This window comes from Fragaria vesca, linkage group LG6 (assembly GCF_000184155.1).
Source record: "Fragaria vesca subsp. vesca linkage group LG6, FraVesHawaii_1.0, whole genome shotgun sequence".
NCBI lineage: Eukaryota > Viridiplantae > Streptophyta > Magnoliopsida > Rosales > Rosaceae > Fragaria > Fragaria vesca.
Genome location: NC_020496.1, coordinates 30,220,901 through 30,243,127, shown reverse-complemented (window position 1 = coordinate 30,243,127; position 22,227 = coordinate 30,220,901). Strand labels below are relative to the sequence as shown.

The 22,227-nt window shown below is 38.6% G+C and overlaps 3 protein-coding genes and 1 non-coding gene across 4 annotated transcripts in view; 2 read left to right on the top strand and 2 right to left on the bottom strand.

Annotated features, from left to right (window-relative positions):
* LOC101308310 overlaps positions 1–19,177 on the bottom strand; it is a 59,588-nt gene extending 40,411 nt beyond the window's left edge. The window contains exons 1-9 of the mRNA XM_004305979.1: positions 18,901–19,177; positions 18,774–18,820; positions 18,568–18,670; positions 18,289–18,375; positions 17,365–17,448; positions 17,071–17,124; positions 16,643–16,723; positions 16,351–16,396; positions 16,164–16,225 (exon numbers count right to left, since the gene is read on the bottom strand). Of these exons, the coding sequence (XP_004306027.1) occupies positions 16,164–16,225; positions 16,351–16,396; positions 16,643–16,723; positions 17,071–17,124; positions 17,365–17,448; positions 18,289–18,375; positions 18,568–18,670; positions 18,774–18,820; positions 18,901–19,161 (825 nt within the window). The 5' untranslated portion in view covers positions 19,162–19,177. The remainder of the gene's footprint in view (positions 1–16,163; positions 16,226–16,350; positions 16,397–16,642; positions 16,724–17,070; positions 17,125–17,364; positions 17,449–18,288; positions 18,376–18,567; positions 18,671–18,773; positions 18,821–18,900) is intronic.
* TRNAG-CCC lies at positions 1,532–1,602 on the bottom strand. The gene has a single exon. It is a non-coding gene; the product is annotated as a tRNA-Gly (tRNA).
* LOC101294384 (allene oxide cyclase 4, chloroplastic-like) lies at positions 1,986–3,254 on the top strand. Its single transcript, XM_004304097.1, has 3 exons — positions 1,986–2,229; positions 2,358–2,479; positions 2,600–3,254. The coding sequence occupies exons 1-3, from the start codon at positions 2,202–2,204 to the stop codon at positions 3,002–3,004; spliced, it is 555 nt and encodes a 184-aa protein (XP_004304145.1). The 5' UTR covers positions 1,986–2,201; the 3' UTR covers positions 3,005–3,254.
* LOC101293803 lies at positions 13,093–15,608 on the top strand. Its single transcript, XM_004304095.1, has 5 exons — positions 13,093–13,432; positions 13,511–13,555; positions 13,634–13,924; positions 14,012–14,208; positions 15,224–15,608. Exons 1-5 carry the CDS (start codon positions 13,219–13,221, stop codon positions 15,329–15,331), a joined length of 855 nt encoding a protein of 284 aa, XP_004304143.1. The 5' UTR covers positions 13,093–13,218; the 3' UTR covers positions 15,332–15,608.
* Positions 19,178–22,227: the final 3,050 nt, after the last annotated feature.

Here is a 22,227-nt window from a genome sequence, read left to right as displayed (position 1 = left end):
ATCAGAATCTGCCAAGTTTTGTAGGTCAACTTCCACGGGACCTATAGGAAATCTCACTCACTGGAAAATGGTGAAATTGGTACCATTGGAAAGGTCTATGTGTCTACTTTCCAGAAACACCAACCATTTGATCATACCTATCATATTGAGTGAGTTATGGCCGTTTTCGTAAAGTAGGACGAATCTGTCCGAGAATCTGATTTTGGCAAAACAGTCAACTTCGACGGGACTTTGTGAACAGCCCCTGATGAACCAGAATGTGTGTAATATACGGTTGGAAAGCTAAATGAGTCTAGTTTCCAAAACCTTTTACTGTTCATTCATATGTATTTCCTAGAGGAAGTTACGACTGTTCTAGTAATTGAAGGTCATGCTGCGCAGAAATCTGATTTCCTGCACGAACTTATGTTTTGAGTTCACAAGCGACCTTCTCCTCAAGATCTAAGTGTAAAAGATCATTTGAGGACAATACGGCATGATTTAGTTAATCATTGCCCAATGCCACATTTGAAGACATGTTAAAAAGCATTGACATGCTAAGTTGTTGAAATTTCCGTGATTAGTAAGAATCAAGAAGAGCCCTATGATTGATGTAAAGATCAGGGGGGGTGCGAACTTCAGGGGGAGTCTAGCACATACATACATGTCACTATCAAATATGAATGGTGCGTTGTACTCTTTTTCTCCTACGATCAAGGTTCAGTTTTTCTCCCACAGGGTTTTTGTGACTTGACGAGGTTTTTGATGAGGCAACAGATCGGCACCATCGGCATATCAGCGCGCGGCACAAGGGGGAGTGTTCTAGGATATTCTCTATGTGTGTCTTGGCCTTATGCCAATAGGATATGTAGTTAGACTAGATATATGTATTCATATCCTTACCATATTGGTATTGTGTAATTCCCTATATAAATGGCTCCTATTAATGAATAAGATGATGACTCTCTTGCTATCTCTTTGTCTCTACACTTTATCCTTTATCAATCACCATATTTTTACTAGGTTGGTCGACACAGAACTAAGACATCATATGTCCATATTATAAATGACACGACTCTAATTTAAACCATAGTCATTGTACATGTGTTTTTAAACAATCATTGACATTTTTTTATTTTTTTTTAAGAATCACGAATCTAGTTTATACAAAGCAAAACCATTTGATATGCGTTTCTTAGTTTTATGTCATTTTGGTGAAACAATTTTTATGATAAACCATTCCTCTGGTCACCTGCTTTGTTGTCATTGTGCCCAAGCAATGCTTTTGTTTTGTATGTCATTTTGACACAAAAGTGCAGAACAAATTTCTGAACGTTTGCACTAGAACAAAGTAAATCACAAATGACTTGATTCAAGTGTAGATAGGAAAGAAATAGAGAATACATATTGGTGAATTAGTAAACTTGCACAAAAGCTAATCAAACTTCTTGAAGACCAATCAAGCAACTTTTTTTTTGGAGAGAAAAAAAAAAGCAACTAAGTTGCAGAATGCAGATAACCAAAGTACCAAACAATTGAAAAAAAAAAAAACTGCGCATCCAGGGAATCGAACCCTGGTCAGTACCGTGGGAGGGTACTATGATACCACTACACCAGATGCGCTAGTTGCTGGTGTTTTTACCTGGTGATAATATAATTGGAAACTGTCAACTATTCTGGATCAATTTGGCCACATCTGTACAAGTTCTATGCTATCAATTTGATCACCTTTGATAATAAGAAGGTTGGAGTTTTTTTTTGGGTCAACCTTTATTCTTCTCTACCATGAAATTGTAACTTGTTTTTTCAGGTAGATTCCGGCAAGGCTACCTACACCGGCCGGTGGAATAGGCTTCAATCTATGACTCCCCGACTTTTAAGTAGAGACTTTTGGGTTGGCTATATCCATGGCAGCTGCATGCTTTGGCTTTAGCCACTCGTTTCCCACCATGAAATGTACCTCTCACTTTTCCAACAACTTCACACGTTTATTTCCTTTGTTATTTCCCAGTTTCATCACACCACCGCATATGGAGCACCAAAAACCATTGTTTGACTCCACCGCCCAATAAAACCACGTGCCCGAATTGATCACCATCCTCTTATCCTTCAATTCCCTACCTCTATATAAACATACTCCTCCATCTTCACCTCCACCAAACCTTCTTACCCAGTTCATTGACTTCATTCCTTTCCTAAGAAAATTAACCATCAACCCTGCAATGGCTTGCTCAAGCTCCCCAAGACCCAGTTAGTCTTCTTATCTTTTCTTTTACTCCCTTCGATTGTTTAATCCCTAGCACTAAGTTCTTGTCTCTCACTCTCATCATAGTTTTATTGACCTTCTGTAACCAAAATGTGTTTGTTAATTTCTGCAGCAAAAGTTCAAGAGTTCCATGTGTATGAGATCAACGAACGAGACCGTTCGAGCCCGGCTTACCTCAGTCTAAGCCAGAAACCTGCACATTCGCTCGGAGATCTCGTTCCCTTCACTAATAAAGTAAATTTCTTCCTCTAGTAGTTTACCTTGCTACTTTACTAGTCTCTTGACACGCACTATGTGCCTCCATCGAAGTCTTACATGCGCTAATTGTACGGTGTTCTGTAAATTTTGTTGCAGATATACACCGGAGACCTTGAGAAACGCTTGGGAATTACAGCAGGACTTTGCATTTTGATAGAAAGCAAGCCGGAAAAGAAAGGCGACCGATATGAGGCCATGTACAGCTTCTATTTCGGGGACTATGGTCACATTTCGGTTCAAGGACCGTACTTGACTTACGAGGACACCAGCCTGGCCGTGACTGGTGGTTCGGGGATATTTGAAGGAGTGTATGGACATGTGAAGCTTCACCAGATTGTGTTTCCGTTCAAGATCTTGTACACTTTTTACTTGAAGGGGATCGAGGACTTGCCTGAGGAGCTTACAGCTGGGAAGCTTGTGGAACCAAGCCCTAGTGTTCAGCCCAGCCCTGCTGCCAAGGCTTGTGAGCCCCAAGCTACTGTCTCTAATTTCACAAACTAGTTCATAGATTCATGGTGATGGTGATGAACTGAAGATGAGAGGACATGCAGTTAGATGGATTCCCTTCACCTTGTGTGGGTTTATGACTTTATGCTATAATAATGCGAATTTGAAGGCCAATAAATCAGTTTCACCTATTTTTCTAATGGTTTGATCATATGATATTTGTCTACTTGATAAACTGGTAACAAACCAGAGGAATAGTGTTGTGCTTCAAAATCTAAAAAACAGAGAAAAGTGGTTTAAAATCTGATATTTGTGACTATTCTTTTGACATGCATACCCAAAAACTGAAAAACTGAACCAAAAAAAAGATTCTAAAATTTTGATGATGAATCAAACGTTCATAATCTCTCAGTTAATTGAAATGAAACATTTATACAACGTTGTTTGACAATAAAGTAGCATATATGTTTGCTCTTTTGATTCCGACTTTATGTATGTCTACACATGAACGGACAACATACACTTAAGCTTTCAATTTGCAAGGAATGGTAGGTAGCAAGCTTCTACATATATACAAGTAGTAGCTCACTCTTTCTCTCAGGTCCTAAAAGAGTGATCGAATAAAATTCTTTCTCTATATATAGCATTTCTGTGTTCCTTCTCAGCACAAGAAAGACAAAAGTCGATAAAAATTGTGAAATCACTAACAAAAATAGCATTTCTATGTGTTATCCTACTCAACACAAAAATGTGAAATCAGAAAAAAAAAAAAAAAAAAAAAAAATAGGTGTTTTAGAACACCAGCCAATTTTATTATCTTTGTTAGGTTCCAGTTCAAGTCCAAGTTGTGTGTTCCATCCATAGCATAGGTGTGCAACTTCTATGATCCATATCCGTGTACAAGTCCAAGTGCATAGGTGTCCAAGAGTCCTGTGTCTTATACCCCCGTAAAGGTACACTATCGTGCGATCGTATATAAACCCATCTTACCCTCACTTATTTTTCGATGTGGGATCCAAAAATGGTGTTTTAGAGCACCGGCCAATCTCCGTTATTGTCCCATCCACGCATAGTTATAGGTGTCCAATTGTCCAATCCTATGTTCCAAGTCCAAGTGCAAGTTCGCTATGTCTTGTACCCCAGTAGAGGTATCGTTATGTGATTCGTAATCCTATATAAACCCATCTCACCGTAACTTTTTCTCCGATGTGGGATTCTACTCAATACACAAAAAAAGCACTACGTATCTCTTTTACATATTAACCGCCCACTAATTAACATCAGTAATGATACAATAATCACGTTTTAGATCTCTGAAAAGTCCCAAGCGACGACCCACCCAAGAAAGTGAACACACAATGCTCCTCTTGTTCCTCCGACACTATCGCCACCGATCTTCTGACATCTCCACCACCAAAACGACGCCGTTTTCCTCCTCCTCCTCCTCCAAAACCCTAAAAGGGTCCTCTTCATCCGCTCAGGCCCTCACTGCGGTGGGTCCCAGGTCCTCCTTATCAGACATGCCATTGGCTGATAATGTGGTTGGGTTTGTTCAGGGTTACCGGTGTGGTACTGGTACCCAAAAACCTGGTTGAGAGGCCTGTGTATGGCGGCGGAGGAGTTGGGGTTGAGTCATGAGTTTTGCAGAGAGGCAGAGAACCTGGGTAAGAATTGCTGGGAGCGACAGGCTTGACATGGTTCTGTACGAACGAAGTAGATGATATCGTTGTAAAGCTAATTCCTCATGGTTGAGCCCCGACATCAGCATGGTGTTGCTTCGCCTCAGCCTCTCGTAGATGACCAAATGCTTCTCCTCATAGATGACCAAACAAAAACGACAGGTTTAGTGCAAAGTTCAAAAAGAAAAAAGAAAATAATAGATAGAAAAAGTGTTGAGAGCTGGCGGTCGACGAAGCTGGAGAAGTTGTTTTCGCCCCAAGAGACGATGTGGTCGGTGTCGGGATAGTCTTCCCCCAGGTTTTTTCACTGGATCCAGTGTTTCCCTAGGCACTATATAAACACCCTCTATCCTCCACCTTCAACTCTGCCAAACCTTCTTAATTATCAGTTCATTCCTTCTCATATTTTCTTTTCCTTTCTTCCATCTTTCAAACACTATACTTGCACCAAAATGTGTTTGATGGTGTTTTAGAACACCAGCCAATTTTATTATTCTTTGTTTTTATAGGTCTGTCCAAAGTCCAAGTCATGTCTATGTACAAGTCCAATGTCTATACCTCCGTAGAGGTACCCTTGTATAATTCGCGATCGTATATAAACCCGTCTCACCTTAACTTATTTTCCGATGTGGGATTCTACTCAATACGCAAAAAATATACAGTACGCATCTCTTTACACATTTTTAACCTTTCTAATTACGCATTACCACACCCTAACCCCCGCACTAACTAACATCAATAATCATACAATAATCACGTTTTAGATCTCTGAAAAGTCCAAACGACGACCCAAAGAAAGTGAAGAACACAATGCTCCGACACTATTGCCACCTCTTCTAACATCTCCACCACCCCCAAAACGACGTCGCCCTCCTCCGCCTCTCATGGTGGTTGTCCAAGCCTCCAAGCTCCGCCTCCCCTCCTCCTCCACTCACGTCACCTCCCTCCTCTTCGAGCCCACCTCTCTCTCTCTAGCCCTCACTCACTCCGACTCCTCTTTCTCTCTCTACCCTTCTCTCTCCTCCTCCCCTCTTTCTCTCTCTTCCCTCCCTCCTCCCCAAACCCTAGTCCTCCCCCCTTCCTCCTCCGCCGCCTTCCTCCTCCTCCGAAACCCCAACAGGGTCCTCTTCGTCGTCTCCGGCCCTCACCTGGGTGGGTCCCAAATCCTCCTCAGATTCTATGTCTTGAACAAACAGACCCAATTCGTGAGGGCCCAAGTGGTCTGCACCCAGAAAGATCTCACCTTTGATCCCAAATTGGGGGTTTTGGTGGATTCCAATCATGGGGTTTCGGTTAAGCTTGCTGGGTCTGTCAATTTTTTCGCAATGTATTCGGTTTCGGCATCCAAGATTTGGGTTTTCGCCGTGAAAGATGTTGCTGGTGTGGCTGTGAAGTTGATGAGGTGTGCTGTTATTGATTGCTGCAAGGTTGTGTGGTCCATTAGTGTTTCGTTCGGGTTCTTGATGTTGGGGGAGGATGATGGAGTGAGGGTTTTTAGTCTGAGGCAGCTTGCGAAAGGGCGGGTGAGAAAGTCTAAGCCTACGGCTTTGAATTCGGGTTTGCCGAATGGGGTGATTGGAGACAATGTGGTGCATAGTGAAGCTGGGGATTGTGGAAGTAAGCATGGAAGTGGAAAATGCGAAGAGAGTTGCGGTGGTTACTTGTGCCGGAAGAATGATAGGAATGGTGTCATTGGTAAGTATGCACATTCTGCGATTTGATTTTATTTGTTGTAATGTTTTTGGTACATTTGGTAATGCATTCGTACTTGTTGTTGAGTTAGTACTTAGAAGAGTTGTATCCTCAACATTTGATCAAATTGATCCTAGTGGTACGATATAGAAGATTAATGTAATGCCTAATGTGTTTCCTTATCCCATGCCTCTGCTTTTGCTGAGTCAAGGATATACTTGTTTACTTTCTATTTAAGTTAGGGTCGTGTATGATGAGCTATGTCTACGTGGTATATGATATTTGTGCAACGAGGTTAATATGTTTAGACATTATTTCCTTAGTTGGAGTAGAATATAAAGTATCTACAATACCAAATATTCTGGTCTCCCCACATCAACTTTGTTGTTGGCATATACCTAACTAAAAGAATTATGTTGGCTGTATTTATATTGATATTTATCTGAAGTTATGTGAGGGGTGCTTGTTGTTTGCTTCATTAATATAGTTTATAAGAATTTATTAGGAAAAAGTTTAAAGCTTGACAGATAAATAGGAAGGAATAGTACATGATTAGTATTCGCTGTAGATTTATAAGTTGTTTGCATATGATGGGGTATTGTATTTATGGCTGTGCTAGGGTCAAGCTTTGATTATGGGAAGTAAATGAGATTTTAAAGTTGGGTTTTCCCAGGGGATTAAAGTATCAGATCAATGAGTGAGTAGGAATGGTCAGGCCTTTATTTTTCTCAAATGTGATCTGGGTAGAGTTTCCGGCCTCCTAAAATCGTAGGGCTCAGCTAGAGGACCAGATTCGTCCCTGGGTCTGTGAAGCGGGATTTTCAAATTTCTTGGGGTAAAAAAAGAACTTTTTAGTGTTGAGGTTTTGGGTGTAAAGGTCTTAAATATAGTCCTCTGTCAAAAGGCCATGGAATCATAGGTCCGGAAAGAAATTCATCCAATTCTCAGTGAGAACTTTGATTATAAAGGGAGATAACTGGTTAAACTTAGCAAACATGGTGTGATGGCTGTGTGAACCTGATATGCTGTTTTTTTTTCGAATGAGCGTGTAATCCCCAAGTTATAGAGGATTTAACCAAGTCCCATATGTCTTTATTTGAAGTGACCTCCTTACCGGGCCTATTGTGTTGAACTCCTGCTATATAGACTCAAAAGCTCACAAAATATAAGTTTTCCACAGATATATGGTAAAATGTAAATTTTTACTTATTTTTCGGGGGTATTCTTATTTTCTTGAAGTGCCATGGTCCCTAACTTTATGCTTGTGGATCGCCAAATCCCTTGATGACCTAATTGATCTGATACATGGTGTAATTGACTTTAGTTGAGCCTGTTTCTTGCACATGCACTACTTAAACAGATTTATATGTTTATCTGCATCTGCAATTTACACTGACAAATTGTTTTTTAGGTATATCCTTTTGACAAGGACATGGGTGCTACTCATTTAAGCAAGGTGCTGTCCTTTGGTTAAAATCATAACTGCCTCTAGATGGTAAATACTGATTAGATAAATAACTCTAGATAGGGACTGTCTTGCATTTCCATATCACTTGAAATCTCTAGCTTGCAGACTGATCATTGACTTTTCCCTTTAATATAATCTATAATTTGTGAGATAGCTTGGTAGTTTGGACACCATATAATTGCACATGTCTATTATAAATTTAAGTGGCTTCTATTGATTTGTTGTCTTAGATTCGTATGAATTTGTTCTCCCATTGGCTGATAGGCTAGTCTCACTAACTGTGTGATTTTACCTTGTAGTAAAGCAGAGGTCTGTTAAACTGAAACAAGACTCATGTGAAGAGGGAGTGTGTTTTGCGGCATTCAAGGGCAAGGAGTTGGAAACCTCTAAATCAAGAAGAAGGATACCGGTGAAGGCCATTTCCATTGACGCACTGTCCTCTAACAAATTTTTAATCCTGGACTCAGATGGAGGCTTACAGATTTTGCACCTTTTCAGCCCCGTAATTGGATCAGATATAACTACTTTCTTGCAGCAGTTGCCTAGCACTATGAAAGTGCAAAAGGTGGCTGTTCTTTCTGAAATAGCTGCAAGTATGCTTCTTCTCTCCCTTCCATTTTATTTATTTTACCTTTGCTCCACTTAAGGTCTCTTGAACTTCCAAGGAATCATTGTCATAAAAGAACTTGATGATGGTCTATGCCTTTTGCTTTATGGTGGTTAGAAAATTTTTGTGATTGAATTTATGCTATTGCAGCTCACCGAAGTTTTAGATATATGAATCTTGACCTTTCTTCAACTATAAGGTCACTCACTATTACATTTTGCAGGAACACAATCTGTTTGGGTGTCAGATGGCTACAACTCTGTGCAGATGATGGTGGCATCCGACATGGATATTGCAGTTAGCGGAAATGATTTAAATGAGAGCAAGGAAAAGCCGATGCATATCACAGGTTCTCATTGGACCATAAATTGCTTTTTAAATTTCATGGTTTAAAATCCCAAATATGGTCATACTTTTTTTTCTTACATGTCAAAGAAACCTATTTACAGATTCTCTGAGATGAAGTATTTCTGCAATTGTATTGAGTGGTGTTCTATGGTGGTTGAAACTTCTTCATGAAGTGTCTGAACCCCATGATACCCTAATCCTAAGGGTCATGTCCTTCTTTCTTTTTATTTTTTCCTTAAATTCAAATTCTGTTGCCTTTTATAATCAATTTATTTTGGAAGTTTTTGTGATTTTTTCTCTGCTAGTTGGTCTCACAATTTTCACTGGGGAAAAGATTCAAGACCTTACTCCATTGGCCGCAAATACTGTTTTGATTCTTGGACAAGGTAACATGTTGTTTCTTCATTTATATTACTTTGCATCTTTGCCTACAAAAATTGTTGCACTTCCAAGAACTGACGATTTACTTAATCAGGTTTTTCATACTATAAAGTAAAATTTTTATATTGAAATTGGTGGAAGGACCAAAGTTTTATAAATATGCCCAAGCATCTAATGGTATATAATTTTGTTTCTTCCTTGAGTGTCATACTTTTTCTCATTATGCAGGAAACTTGTACACATATGCGACCTCTTGAAGTTTCACAGTATAACCGTTTATTCTATTGGTGAGAATCCTATCCAAGATGATTCCCTCTTTGTTTAAGTTTTTCTGTGGCTCTGGTCTAAGCACTTGTCTTTTAGAACTTTGGAATTCCAGGCGATATTAATTGAGCTGTTCCAGCTTGATGGAGGTTCTCGAGTAATGTTCTATTTAAACAGTAAGTGTTGAACCTTTAAGTTGTTAAATAGATATGTGTTTGTGTGTATATTATTCTTTCTTTTTGGAACCTAACTAAGGGCAACTCCAACGGTGGCGTTAAAAACTAAGACCAGCCCCTGAAATAGAATAAGCTATCTCCAACAGCAAAAAAGACTAGGTGCTGGTCTTAATAATATAGCCCCAAGAGCCATCATAAGTCTTATATTCATGATTTTTCCAAGACCAGCCCATGTTGGCTCCACAAGCACACACCTCATATGATACAATACCTCATTGTTGGAATAGTGAGAATAACACCTCCATATAGCACCTCATTGTTGGAGATGGAAAATTAATGAAATATGAATAGTGTCACAAGGGGTGCTAAAATGAGAATAACACCTTCAAATAGCACTTATTGTTGGAGTTGCTCTTAGAGTCTTAGTTGTTTTCTTAGGTGCCATTCTTGCTTTATTTGATTACATTGGTCCATGATCCTATACATCATTTTATTACTGAATTCAGGAGCTGCAGTTTCCTCATTTATCTAAAATTGGACAAGACTGAATGCTGAGCTCTTTGAAGGTACGTACGGTCATAAACCATTTTGATAGCTGTAACAAAGTTAATTCAGGCTTGCTTGTCCTGCATGGTGAACCAGAATAGAATCCATAAGACCATAAGAGATGAGAAGATTGTAGACTGGTCTGGTCTCAATCTGAAATTGATTTCGTAATGTTTAATTTCATCGGTTGGTTTCCATCACTGTCATTGGATGGTTTGAATTATACAGTGGAGAGCATCCAAACCTATAAAATCTTTTCCTTCCTTTTCAGGTAATATGAAACTGGGACCAGTTTGGTGCCTGCCATTGCTTTCCAAATACTGAAGGTTGAGTTTCCAGCAATCAAAGCTCTTCCATTGTTCTACCAGACTCCACGAGCAACAGCTTTGTCATATGTGAGATTATTTACTGTTGGTTGCTCAGAGTTGCCTCGTGTGGAGTGTGTCTATTCCATGGTGGTCAATTGGAGAACTGAACCTGCATTTGGCCAAAGGTAAAGAAAAGCTAGGGGTTGGCGGCTTTGCAAGAAAGTTTCTGATAATTCACCAACTTATGAGACTTTGAGTCCTTAAAGCTTGTATGGTCTAAACTATCAACTAATCAGTTTTCACCAACACATTAACTCGGTGAGTGTGTTTTGTTTGTACTGCTTGTTAATTTGTTTGGTATCGCTTTGAAGATAAGACTGTAAATGCTATTACTCTTGCTTACATATCTCTGCTTATTCATCCTCCGTGAAGGTTTGGGTTATAAATGTGCTTGATAGATGAGAAATTTCTTCTCCATTTTCTCAAAGCTTCTGGCTTTAATTGGATTGAACTCGTCTATTGAACAAGTATACTGAGGTATCGATGCATCCACTAGACTGGCTTCATGCATCCAATACTGAATTTGTCTGAGTTTGTCCATGTTTGATTGATAGTGCTATATGTTCTTGAAATGAGAAGGCTTTTGAGATTAAATGAAGTGGAGGGGGGACCTTGCTGACACTATTGAAACCTACTTTGCATACAGATGAGACAAAACTGTGGACTATGATGAGAGGTCCCCCCATCCCTTAATTTGAGGACTGCCACACTTGATTATTCATATGATGTAGACATTCACATGCACAAGCACATTCATTCCCACCGTTTCTTGCTATCCACTCTTTTTCTTCTCCGTCCAGCCCACACTGAAAGGTACTCTTCATTGGATATCTGCAATCATCAACTTGTTACTTGTTATAACTCAGTAACCATATCCTCAAAAATGAAGTTTAGATGTGAACAACATTTGGTTTTTCTTGTTCTTGCATCAGAGCATTTTATGGACTCATACATGGCAGAGAGCCTAGACGAGGCAATTGTTTTGAAACTTTACAGAGTTTCAATAGTTATTAGATTTCTTTCCTACAGAACATCTGACAAAAAATAAAGTTATTTGAAACTCTTGCTAAGAAAACAAATAATTTCTGAATTTTTTGAGATAACACATCCACCTATCTTAGTTCTGGAATCCTGTGTCTAGCTATCCTGAACATTCAAGTGTCATGAAATCTCTTGGCCAACAAGATGAATACTACCCAATTTTCGCATCATTGATGTTCGACTAATTGTCTCAAATAGGCCACCACGATACGCAACCGTGCATAAATCGGCTTCATATTTGGAGCAGTTTTTGAAATCAATCACTAACAATCATAAATCGCTTCATATCTCGAGCAGTTTATGAAATCAGTCACTAACAATATCACTGCTACTATCCTTGCACATTAATCGAGTTGCTCGGAAAGGCCAACCCCAGTACTTGCTGCAATCATGTTACCTGTGTTTACCCGTTTGCAGATCTCTGCACACTTGTTCCAATTTGGATCACATTTTCACAAATATGATCCAACATCTTTGGTCCGGCTTCATTCAAATAGTTTCCCACCTAAGAAAAGCTTTGGTGCAGTGATAAATATGAATCATTCACATTCAAATGCTAGATTAGGTTGTACCAAATTTCACCAGACAGTCATTACCAATGCTAGTCTTTTCTTGAGCAATACTACAATAAACACTGTGTGACCCACAATTATAGAGATTTCTCTCTAGATTCTTTGACCAATTATAGGATCACTTGGTGCAGAAACCTCTCAAATATTGCCTGTACACAAAGAATGGTGAATAGTCTATCAACCTTTTGCCTTTGCGTATGGCTATTTTGGAGAAAAGCTCCATATAATCTCAAGACAATTTTTTTTTTCTTTTATCAAAAAATAGATATATCATTTTTATGATTCGCGTCCGCACGTGAATGTCCAGCAGTATTGATAAATTGAGAAAAATTAGAGATTTGTTAATTTTTAAATGAATCTTTGCTCCAGCAGTATACTTAAGAAGTTGACAAATTTAAAAACTGATAAGCAAAATTGATAAATTTATCAATTCAGGAGATAGAATTTGTCAATGAATAGCTAAGTTTTCTCTAATATAGTTACTCTGCTGGAACACAACTTTCAAAATGAATTGATAAATATAACTTTCATTCAAATTTATCAACTATTTTATCGACCATTTCTGGAGATGCTCACGTCCCGTGAATGTAAATTTTGATGATGCAACTCACACCGAATCAATGAACGAGGGCTTTTCTAGTGATTAACAATCAGTATTGTACTGTTTTTCTTTTCTCTGATTCTAGTTTGGTCATTGTGGACAACATAAAGGATACTCTTAACACCTTATTAACAGACTATTAGCACAGCATTTGCCAAGACAAACAAACTGGCCCCCTTATTCTTTTGGTCTAGAGGATTAAACAGTATCAAATTGGTCACTAATTTACTAACGCTGTGCATAAATTTTGCGGAGCTAAGAAATTGTTACTTTTTTCTTTCTTTTTTTGAAGAGGAAGAAAGCGAATGTTTCATCCTTTTGTGCTTGCGTGTCAGAGTGTGTAATTGGCAACCAGTAAGCATACTTCAAATACTGCTTGCAATGTCCAAGTGATTATCATTGCGTTTTGGACTACATCTTTCCATGAGAAACACAAGGAGGTTTCAAAGATTTGAAAGTTTGCTCTATATGTGCTTATACTTCTTCATGTTGCCTCCATTTACTAATCATCTCAGAACTTAAACCATGGAAGAATCCCCATTCAGTTCTCGGGGACGAGACGAACCTGAGTTCAGCTTGAGAGATTGGGCTGTCAAGGCAAGAGGAATCAGCCGCGAAAACACGAATTCCAGAAGGTTCTCAGCATCCTACATTAGAAGCTTTAGAGAAGACACAAGATCTTTCAGATCAAACATTACCATCTCTAGCACTGCTTCTTCGCCTGGCTATGCCTTAAGAGGTAATAAGTAGTACCCTTTACTCTTTACTCACTATTTCAAAGAAGCTAGCTCTCAAATTCTTCTACATACTTATGCAGATGAAATAGACCCTGCAACTTACTCTTTCACTACAGCCATCAAAGGTACACTTCTTTTGATCATGATCTTTAGGATGTTACTGGTTCAGAATTCAGCTTGTAACGTTCTGTGTTTCTTTGCAGCATTACAAGCAAGGTCTGCCTATCATAGTTGGGAGGCTTTATCCCCAGATGGCTTTGCTTTACATTCAAAGTGGAATGAAGCAGAGAAATACATATGCAACCCTCTTTCAGGACAAGTCCCATTAGAGTGTTTATCTGCAAAAACACTTAGTGGAAGATCGTTTCGAAACATGACGGATCGAATCACAATGTCTGCACCTCTTGTTTACTCTTCTCACACTAGGCCAATCCATACCACCAAGCCTTCAAGTTCCACCAAAGAAGACTTGGCTCGTCATTTCCCAATTCAAGGTTCCAACACTTTTCTTGCTTCATACTTAATATACTTCTCACCTGCATAGAAATGGTATAGTGCTCAAATGAATGTCCTTGGTGCAGAAAAGAAAAATGAGGGTATGACTAGAGATGTTGGAACTCAAAGCACTCCTGATATCAGTTCTAGCAGTCTTAGCTCTGCTTCAACTCCTCCCATTGTAGAAAGATCATTAAACCGATTTCGTGGTGGAGATTCACCAAATTCAAATTCAAATTCAAATTCGAAACCAAAATCTGAGGAAGAGGATGGAGAAGAAGAGGTATGTTGTGATATTTCTGTATTAATGCTAAAAGTTAAGATTTTAGCATGTGTTTGATATGTATTGTCAGGTTTATGAAGATTTTTTTTTGTTGCTAAGTAATGATGTGTTTATGAGTTTGGGGACCATTAAAATCTCAAGGTAGGGGATTTAGATTGAATTGGTCCCTCTTTGTTTTCATGGCACATGCCCCAACAGGCCCTGATTTCCAGCACATACATACTGTGATTTGGAATAAAACTGTTCCTGAATTATAACCCTTGAATGTGGAAATGTCACAGTGATATAACAAGTTGCAGAACAGTTTCTATGCGCACTATCAATTCAATTTACCTCTTTTTTCCTTTCTTGTATGAACTTATGAACTATGTGTTTCTTGCTTTCCATCACTTCCTTTTGTTTTGTTGTGGAAACATTGGGATTCTTGAGTCCAAATTAGTAAGGATTCACTTTTGCTTTGCCCTTCTGATCTTTTGGGGCTCTCAATGAAAATGTCTTGTCACTGCTGCTTTATCTTCTTCTTCTTTTTGGAAAAGATGGTCATGTGTTTCAGGGATTGTTATTTCATTATTGTTTGGTACAAATTTGATGCTATACCTTGTGAGCTATTTGTACCTGCATCTGTGAGCTAGTGTCATTTCATGATGTTTGATACCATGTGATGTGAGGTCATATATAATGTGACTGATGGCTGATAGTTGTGGAAAGTGACACAGGTCTCTTGCTGAATAGCAAGACACATTGTTCACTGCATTTATTGACATAGATTATGGTCATCTTCCAATCCATTTAACCTAAGATTATTAGGCTAATGATTTTGGTGGAACCAGAGAGAGTTTGGACCAGCCAAAACCTCATCCAGTTTTGGGTCACTCGGATATTCTTCGATAAGGATCATGCAGTGTCATGCTGATTTCGAAAATATGTCACGTTTTGAGTAAAAGAGCGTCACGTTTAGAGTAGTATAGAGATGAAATATATGTGATTTGATATGTGAAATATATGATGCGTGCAGATGGAAGTGAAAGATACTGAAGAGGGAGAAGGAACAAAAAGAGAAAAGGAAGAGAGAAAGAAAAAGAAGAGCAAAAGTGGAGGCAAGGTGGGTGCTTGTCATGGATGAGAAAAAGGTACAGAGAGAAACACAAACCAAGAAAGAAGAACATGTTTCTTTCTCAGCTCAAAGGGTGCTGAAAATGAAAACAAAAGAGAGAGAGCTGAAAATCAATAAGGTAGAGAGGCCCATTGGAGGGGTCTAAGAGATTCTCTGTTGCTGCAGGGTCACTGAGTTTGTCTCTGAGTAAGAAAAGAGAAGAATCAATCTTGTAATGTGGTCTTTAGTGGTTATCTTGTATCGGTTTTCTTTCTGTTGTATAATAGCTCACTCATGTTTATGCTTTGTTCTTGCTTATGGTCCGTATTGGCTGACAAAAGGTTCACATGCATGCGTTTTGTTTGTGCCTTAATAGTAGAATCTCTCCAGAAAGAACGTGTGGGATATTTTGCTGGGTCATAAAACAGTGAGAAACTGACATACAGAATCCCTTGGCAACAAATTTTGAAATTTTAAGAATATGAAAATCCTGGGAGTAAAACTTGTTATGAATCTCAGATGCAAGGAAAACCTACTAGACTGGATTACTCTTTTCACCTGATTAGGAAGCCGACACAGTTAAAAGCAGCAACTTTCAAGAAATGTGCCAAGCATCAATAATCTAAATAAACCATAAAGAGAATTGAATCTGAAGCCAAGGGAAGAGTAATAGACTCTGGAATTTTGCTCATCTTTTTCTTTTCGGTTCTCTTCAAAATTCTATGTATGATACAAGTAGGGTTTTGCCAACTGAATATAAACAAAGGTTTTACAATTGACAAGAAGCTATGTAATGAAAATGAATCTATCATACATAGGAGTGTTTGGTTAAACTATCATAGATTGTTTACGATGGCTATGCAGTGGGGTTGACGTTGGAGTTGGAAATAAGTTTGACTTCATATAGATTCTCCTCTCCCTTGGCTGCACCAGAAACTTAAGTAAGAATTATATTGAAAAAATTGATGCAGAAGCAGAATTTAGACTGCTGTATGCACTGGCAGCAGGCTACTAATCTAGGAATTGAAACATTTAGGTTTAAATCTCACCAATTTCAGCTGTAATGCCTGGTCCGAAGAATGATGTAAATTTAGCCTAGAAAACAAAAGAAATTGATGAATCAGTCTGTCTTTTTTTTTTGCTATTCTGAAATTAAAGGCTTAATAATTCTACAAGGTGAAAGACATCCATATCATTAAATATGCCATCAACCCAGATAACTTTAAAACCTGATTTCCATGAATACATTTGATATAGATAAATGTTCAACAACTGAGGTAGGGTTTCATTCTCAAACCCAAAAATAGCAGCAAAATTATTTCTAAGGGTCATTAAGTTTACCTGTCTTTGTTCAAAATCAGACAACTGCAGAGATTTTGCCTCAAACACCAGGACTAGACAATATCTACCATCTTCTGTGACCTAGCAAGATAACACAAATGGAGTGAGGATAATAACTGTAAATTTGTAGGTCACTTGGATATCAACTAAGACCATGATCAAATATCAACTTAGTAAGAAAGGGTTATGTAAGAAATGCAGATCATTTGAATCCTTTGAAAGGCAAAATATATTAGTGAAATGATCATGGTCCTCGGTCTTCCCTTGTATATAACAGAAAACAAAAGGATAAGAAAAAAACGTTATTCCTATACATAAAACTAATTACAGTAGAGCTAATGAGCCTGTAACAGAAGAATTTGCTATTAATACATTCAGAAAAAAAAAATCAGCATGGAGGTGATAAAAAGTTTACACACTCAGCATACCTCTTCACGAATCTTTTGTAGAACAGGTGCACTCCTCCGAGGAATTCCCCCACCCTGTAAACAGAATAAGAACAATATAAACCACATTTTGAAGTCTATCTGAACTACAGGGTGTAACCACTGTGTGCATAAGGTTATGTACATCTGAGTGCAATTAGAGGTCAAGTATGTAGCAAATAATAAGTTGACTTTTTCTTAGGATGGGAAGGAGGAAAATTTCTGTCCCCCACAGAATATTCCAAAACAACTCAATGGCAAGAAATCTCAACCTATACACACAATCAGACATCTTACCTGACCATACTGGAAAATTCGTTTTAACGCTTCATCCAAATGCTGCTCATCCCCATAGCGGTATCTCGTAACATCATTCCTGACCTAATCATAGTTATGTTATTTTATACATCATATTAGGCTATTAGCATAGGCAAGTAACACAAGCAAACTGAAGCATTTGATGTCGATGCACTAGGAAAGGCCTATTGGCCGCACTATTGGCTCATGAAACATGAGACATGAATCATAAGAGTTCACTGAGATTGGAGTGGTGCAATATATTCATATTTCAGCAGTATTATAAAGGTACAAATGCTTAGTTTATTGTCAGCATGATTACTTCAAGAAAAATTATAGGGGAAATAGTCATCCACACTGAATATTTGGGAGTCGGGTAATAGCAAATGCTACTTTCATTCTTAGGGGTTAGACAACAAGATTGGAATATTTACATTGCTCAATAGTTCATGGTCGACACTGATTGAATCAGAAATTCAAGAGGGTTCTTGGAAATAACCCCAAATTTTCAGAGGCTAAGTGGCATTTCCACAACATTGTGTTTCAGTGATGATGATGCAGACTCTCAAATAATCATTTATATAAGATGATCCTTTTGATTGTCAACTTAAGGGAACTCTTAAACTGACACTGTGATCAGTAATTAAAATCACAAAAGATGGAGCTATAATGCCCCCTGATATGTTCAAATTGTTACAAGAAATGACAAGAGCGAAATCATGACTGACTGTAAGCAATTTAGAATACTTAACAAAGATGCCTAAGACTCTAAGAGAGAAACAATGGCAACACAACTTCTAGCCAGTTAGACTCCTAAATTTCGACGGTGAAGTAAGAAATTTATCGCATCATATGCCAGATATCCATCTTCTAAAAAGGGCCACATCAGATGTAAATAGTAATAATTCAATTCAAGGCAAGCACCTGTATAAGAATAGGGGTGGCACACGTCTCCCTTAATTGCTGAGCATCCAAATAAGTCAAGCACGGCACCGGCTTTAGTTCTGCATACTGCAAACAGAGAATGAACACACTAATATGCGAAATACAAATCAATTCGTGCTCTTATATTGCTACTCATCTCCAATATCACACCAAATCCTGGATTACGAAACGAACATAAAACATCTACACAACACAACCTTGCATAACATGTTCTTAAACACTTTCCATAGGCTGCTCTATACAGGATTCAGATTGTACCTTGAAAGCCATGCCAATGATTGCAAGAGGAAACCCATATGTTAACATCAATGCAGACCATTCAGACCCAGGTAGGATATTAAAGTACGCACCAAAACCATACCTGTTGCTCACAACACACCAAACCCAAAACAAACACACCACTATTAGCACTAAACACAATCAATGATCACTACTCAAGTACCAGAACAGGATTAACAACTCACCCTAACAGCGTAATCCCACCACCTAGTCCAATAGTACCAAACGAAACCTGCAAAGTTCACACCTTTACATCATCAACAACAATAAACAGAGTAAACAATCATAAAAAGATATGAACTTTGGGCCCACCTTGGCGAGGGAGAACTGGTCGTCGGTGACGATGGCTTTGTCGGCGGTGGTGGGGACGGAGGAGGTGTCGGCGGCTCTTGGGGAGGTGAGTTTGGAAATGGGCCCAATGGGCTTGGAGTAGGTGAGGAAGGTGGAGGTGGGGTTTGATGGGTGAGGGTGGAGGAGGAGGAGGGGACGAGAGAGGAAGCGGTGGCGGGTGAAGGGTTCATGGTGGGGGCAGAGGATACTGCCTCCTCGTCTTGCGGCGGTTAGAGTTGCCATTTGAGGCTTTGGTTTTGAGAAGTAAAGATTGAGGGTTTGAGAACAGAACAGAGCAGAGCAGAACAGAGCAGTTTGGAGTTTGGAGTTGGCTGCTCTCAACCGCCAAATTTCTGGCTACGTGTCCTCATGTTATCCTTTTTCTTTCTTTTTTATTTTGTTTTCCTTTAGGAAAAAAAGAACAATCTTTTCTTACATTTTTCTTTAGAAAATATTACCAAGGCGAACCAATTGATGGTAGTCTTCGTTCTGTAAGTGAGAGGTTGTAAACTCGACTCATGGTTCGATAAAATAATGACAGTATTATTTACGAAATGCTTAAAATTAGCCGGAAATTATATTGTTTACAAAGTGCTTAAAACTAACCGGAAAATTATACGATACGTTTGATACGTTAATTTTCGATTTGTTTTCATGTTACATTACATCATCTTAGTATTATTTTTTGGTAATATCATCTTAGTAATTACTGTATTGGATAAATTGTTTATGTCACTAAGGAGTTTTTGAGGAAAAGGTAGGATTGAGGTATGATTATTTCCCCAAGGATGCTCTGCTGCATAAAATCATGGATAAGTTCATGGAGAAAATTGATCAACTGTAAAAACATCAAGATGAATCTAGAAACAAACGCAACAAATTTTAATATGAACTCAGGTATTAATAATCAATTTTGAGCTTCCTGTTAGAAGCTATTATCTAGTGTGTTAGAAGCTAGTGTGTTAACTGTTAACTTCTTTTACACTTCTCCTGTCCCATACTTCTTCTGATTAGATTTGAGGTTGTCCCTTTAATTAAGGGACATCACCTTACTCCTTCTCTACAGTGGTTTATCTTCCCTAGGATTTTAGTTCACTGTGATTAGGTTAAGAGCTTGATCTGTTGGACTATAACTTGGGTTCTTACCTCTATATATAGGCTGTATCTTGTACAAGTTTTCTTAAGATTAATACATATCTTTCTTATATTCAAATTCAATATGGTATCAAAGCAGTGATTCTCATAGGACCTGCATCTGTATTGATTTTCTTTCTTTCATAATCCTTCTCTACAACAGACTCTTTTCCTTCCATCTTGGTGGAGAAGAGAGTTGTAACAAAGGACTCATCTGTTGCAAAAGACTCATCTCTTGCAACCACTACTTCTGCTGTGAAAAAAAAAAACCGAAAGCATGGAAGGGAATCCTAATCAGAGCTTATGTTCTGCCCTCCTCAATGAATTAAACTACTTGCCTTGGTCAAGGGCAGTCACACTAGCTCTCGGTGAAAAATCAAAGCTCAGCTTCATCAGGGATAAGAAGATCCCAGACGATTCATCAGCCGAATATGAGAGTTGGTTGTCCAAAGACCAACTTGTCATGACATGGCTTCTTAACTCTATGGAGCCAAAGATTTCAGAAATCTTCAGCTACTCAGAGTCTTCTTATCATCTTTGGGAAGCTATCAAAGACATGTATGGCAACCTAAACAATGCAGCTAGAGTTTTTCAACTAAAGAAAGACATCTCGGGGCTTCAGCAAGGTAACCTTTCATTTGTTCAACACCTTGGCAATCTAAAAGCCAAGTGGAATGAACTTGACATGTACAGACCTCACACCATTGATGCACTCACACTGTTGAAAAGAGCGGATGAAGATAAAGTATTCCAACTGCTTGCAAGTATGGGATCTGAATATGAAGACCTCAAGAGTCATCTGTTGATGAGCCCTGAGCTGCCCTCATTCACAATAGTGTGCAACACCATTCAACGAGAAGAAGTGCGCAAAAAGGTGATGAGCGTAGACATCAACACCGGAGAGTCAGAGGCAAGAGCGTTTGCTGCAAATAAGAGCGCAAGTAACCGACCATACAGGGGCAGACGACCAGAGCTGAAGTGCTCTCACTGTGAAAGCATTGGTCGAGCAGGTATTGGACACACAAAAGAAAGATGCTGGATCCTGCATCCAGAACTGAAGCCTAAGTTCAATACTATGCAGAGAGGTCCATTTGTCTCAAACCCCAAGGCAAATATAAGCAATACTTCTGAAGACATGATGAACTTCACCTCCAATCCTATAACTCTCATAAATGAGTTTGCCAGTTTTCTTCAGAAGAAACAAGGCAGTATGGAGAACAATGAAGCTGGAGATACAACAGCTATGCTTGGAAAATTTGCTGGGTTCTTGGCAAATTCAAACATGGCTTCTGCGGAAGATATACCAGGTATTATATGTGCACTCTCTACGGCTCTAAATATCAGTAAAACCATGATTTTGGATAGTTGACTCAGGTGCCTCAGAACACATCACAAATAATCCTTCCATTCTATATGATTTTGAAACTCTTTCAAAAACCTTCTCATGTTTCAGTTGCAAATGGCAACAATGTTCCGATTCTAGGAAAAGGAAAACTAAAACTGTTTTCAAAATGTATTGAGTCTATTGCACTGCTTGTTCCTTCATTCCCATTCCAACTCCTATCTGTAGGAAAATTAACTAAATTGTTGGGTTGTCTAGCCATCTTCTCTTCTCATAATGTTGTGTTTCAGGACCGAGTTTCCATGAAGAAGATTGGTGAAGGGTTCTTCCTAAATGGCTTGTACTACATCTCCACTTCATCAAGTTTTTCAAAGTGTTTTTAACAGATTCCATGTCTGCAACACAACAACAATTGTGGCACAAACGCCTTGCTCATCCTTCATTCCGTGTTTTGTCAATGTTGTTTCCCAATTTTTGTAAAAGTTCTCTCGAGTGTGAGACATGTCGTATGTCAAAGTTCACTAGATTACCTTTCCAAATCTCTCATTCAAGAGCAACTCAGCCTTTCGAAATTGTACACTCAGATGTTTGGGGACCAGCATCTCTGGACTCCTTTGATGGTTATCGATTTTATGTCACCTTTATTGATGATTTCTCTCGTACTACCTATGTTTATCTCTTGAAATTCAAAAGTGAGGTTTTTTAGATGTTTCCAAGATTTTCATAACCTTATCAGTAACAATTTTTCATCTAAAATTTGCATTCTAAGGTCGGATAATGGCACTGAATATACTTCCAAAATCATGACTGATTATCTTAGTGCACAAGGAATC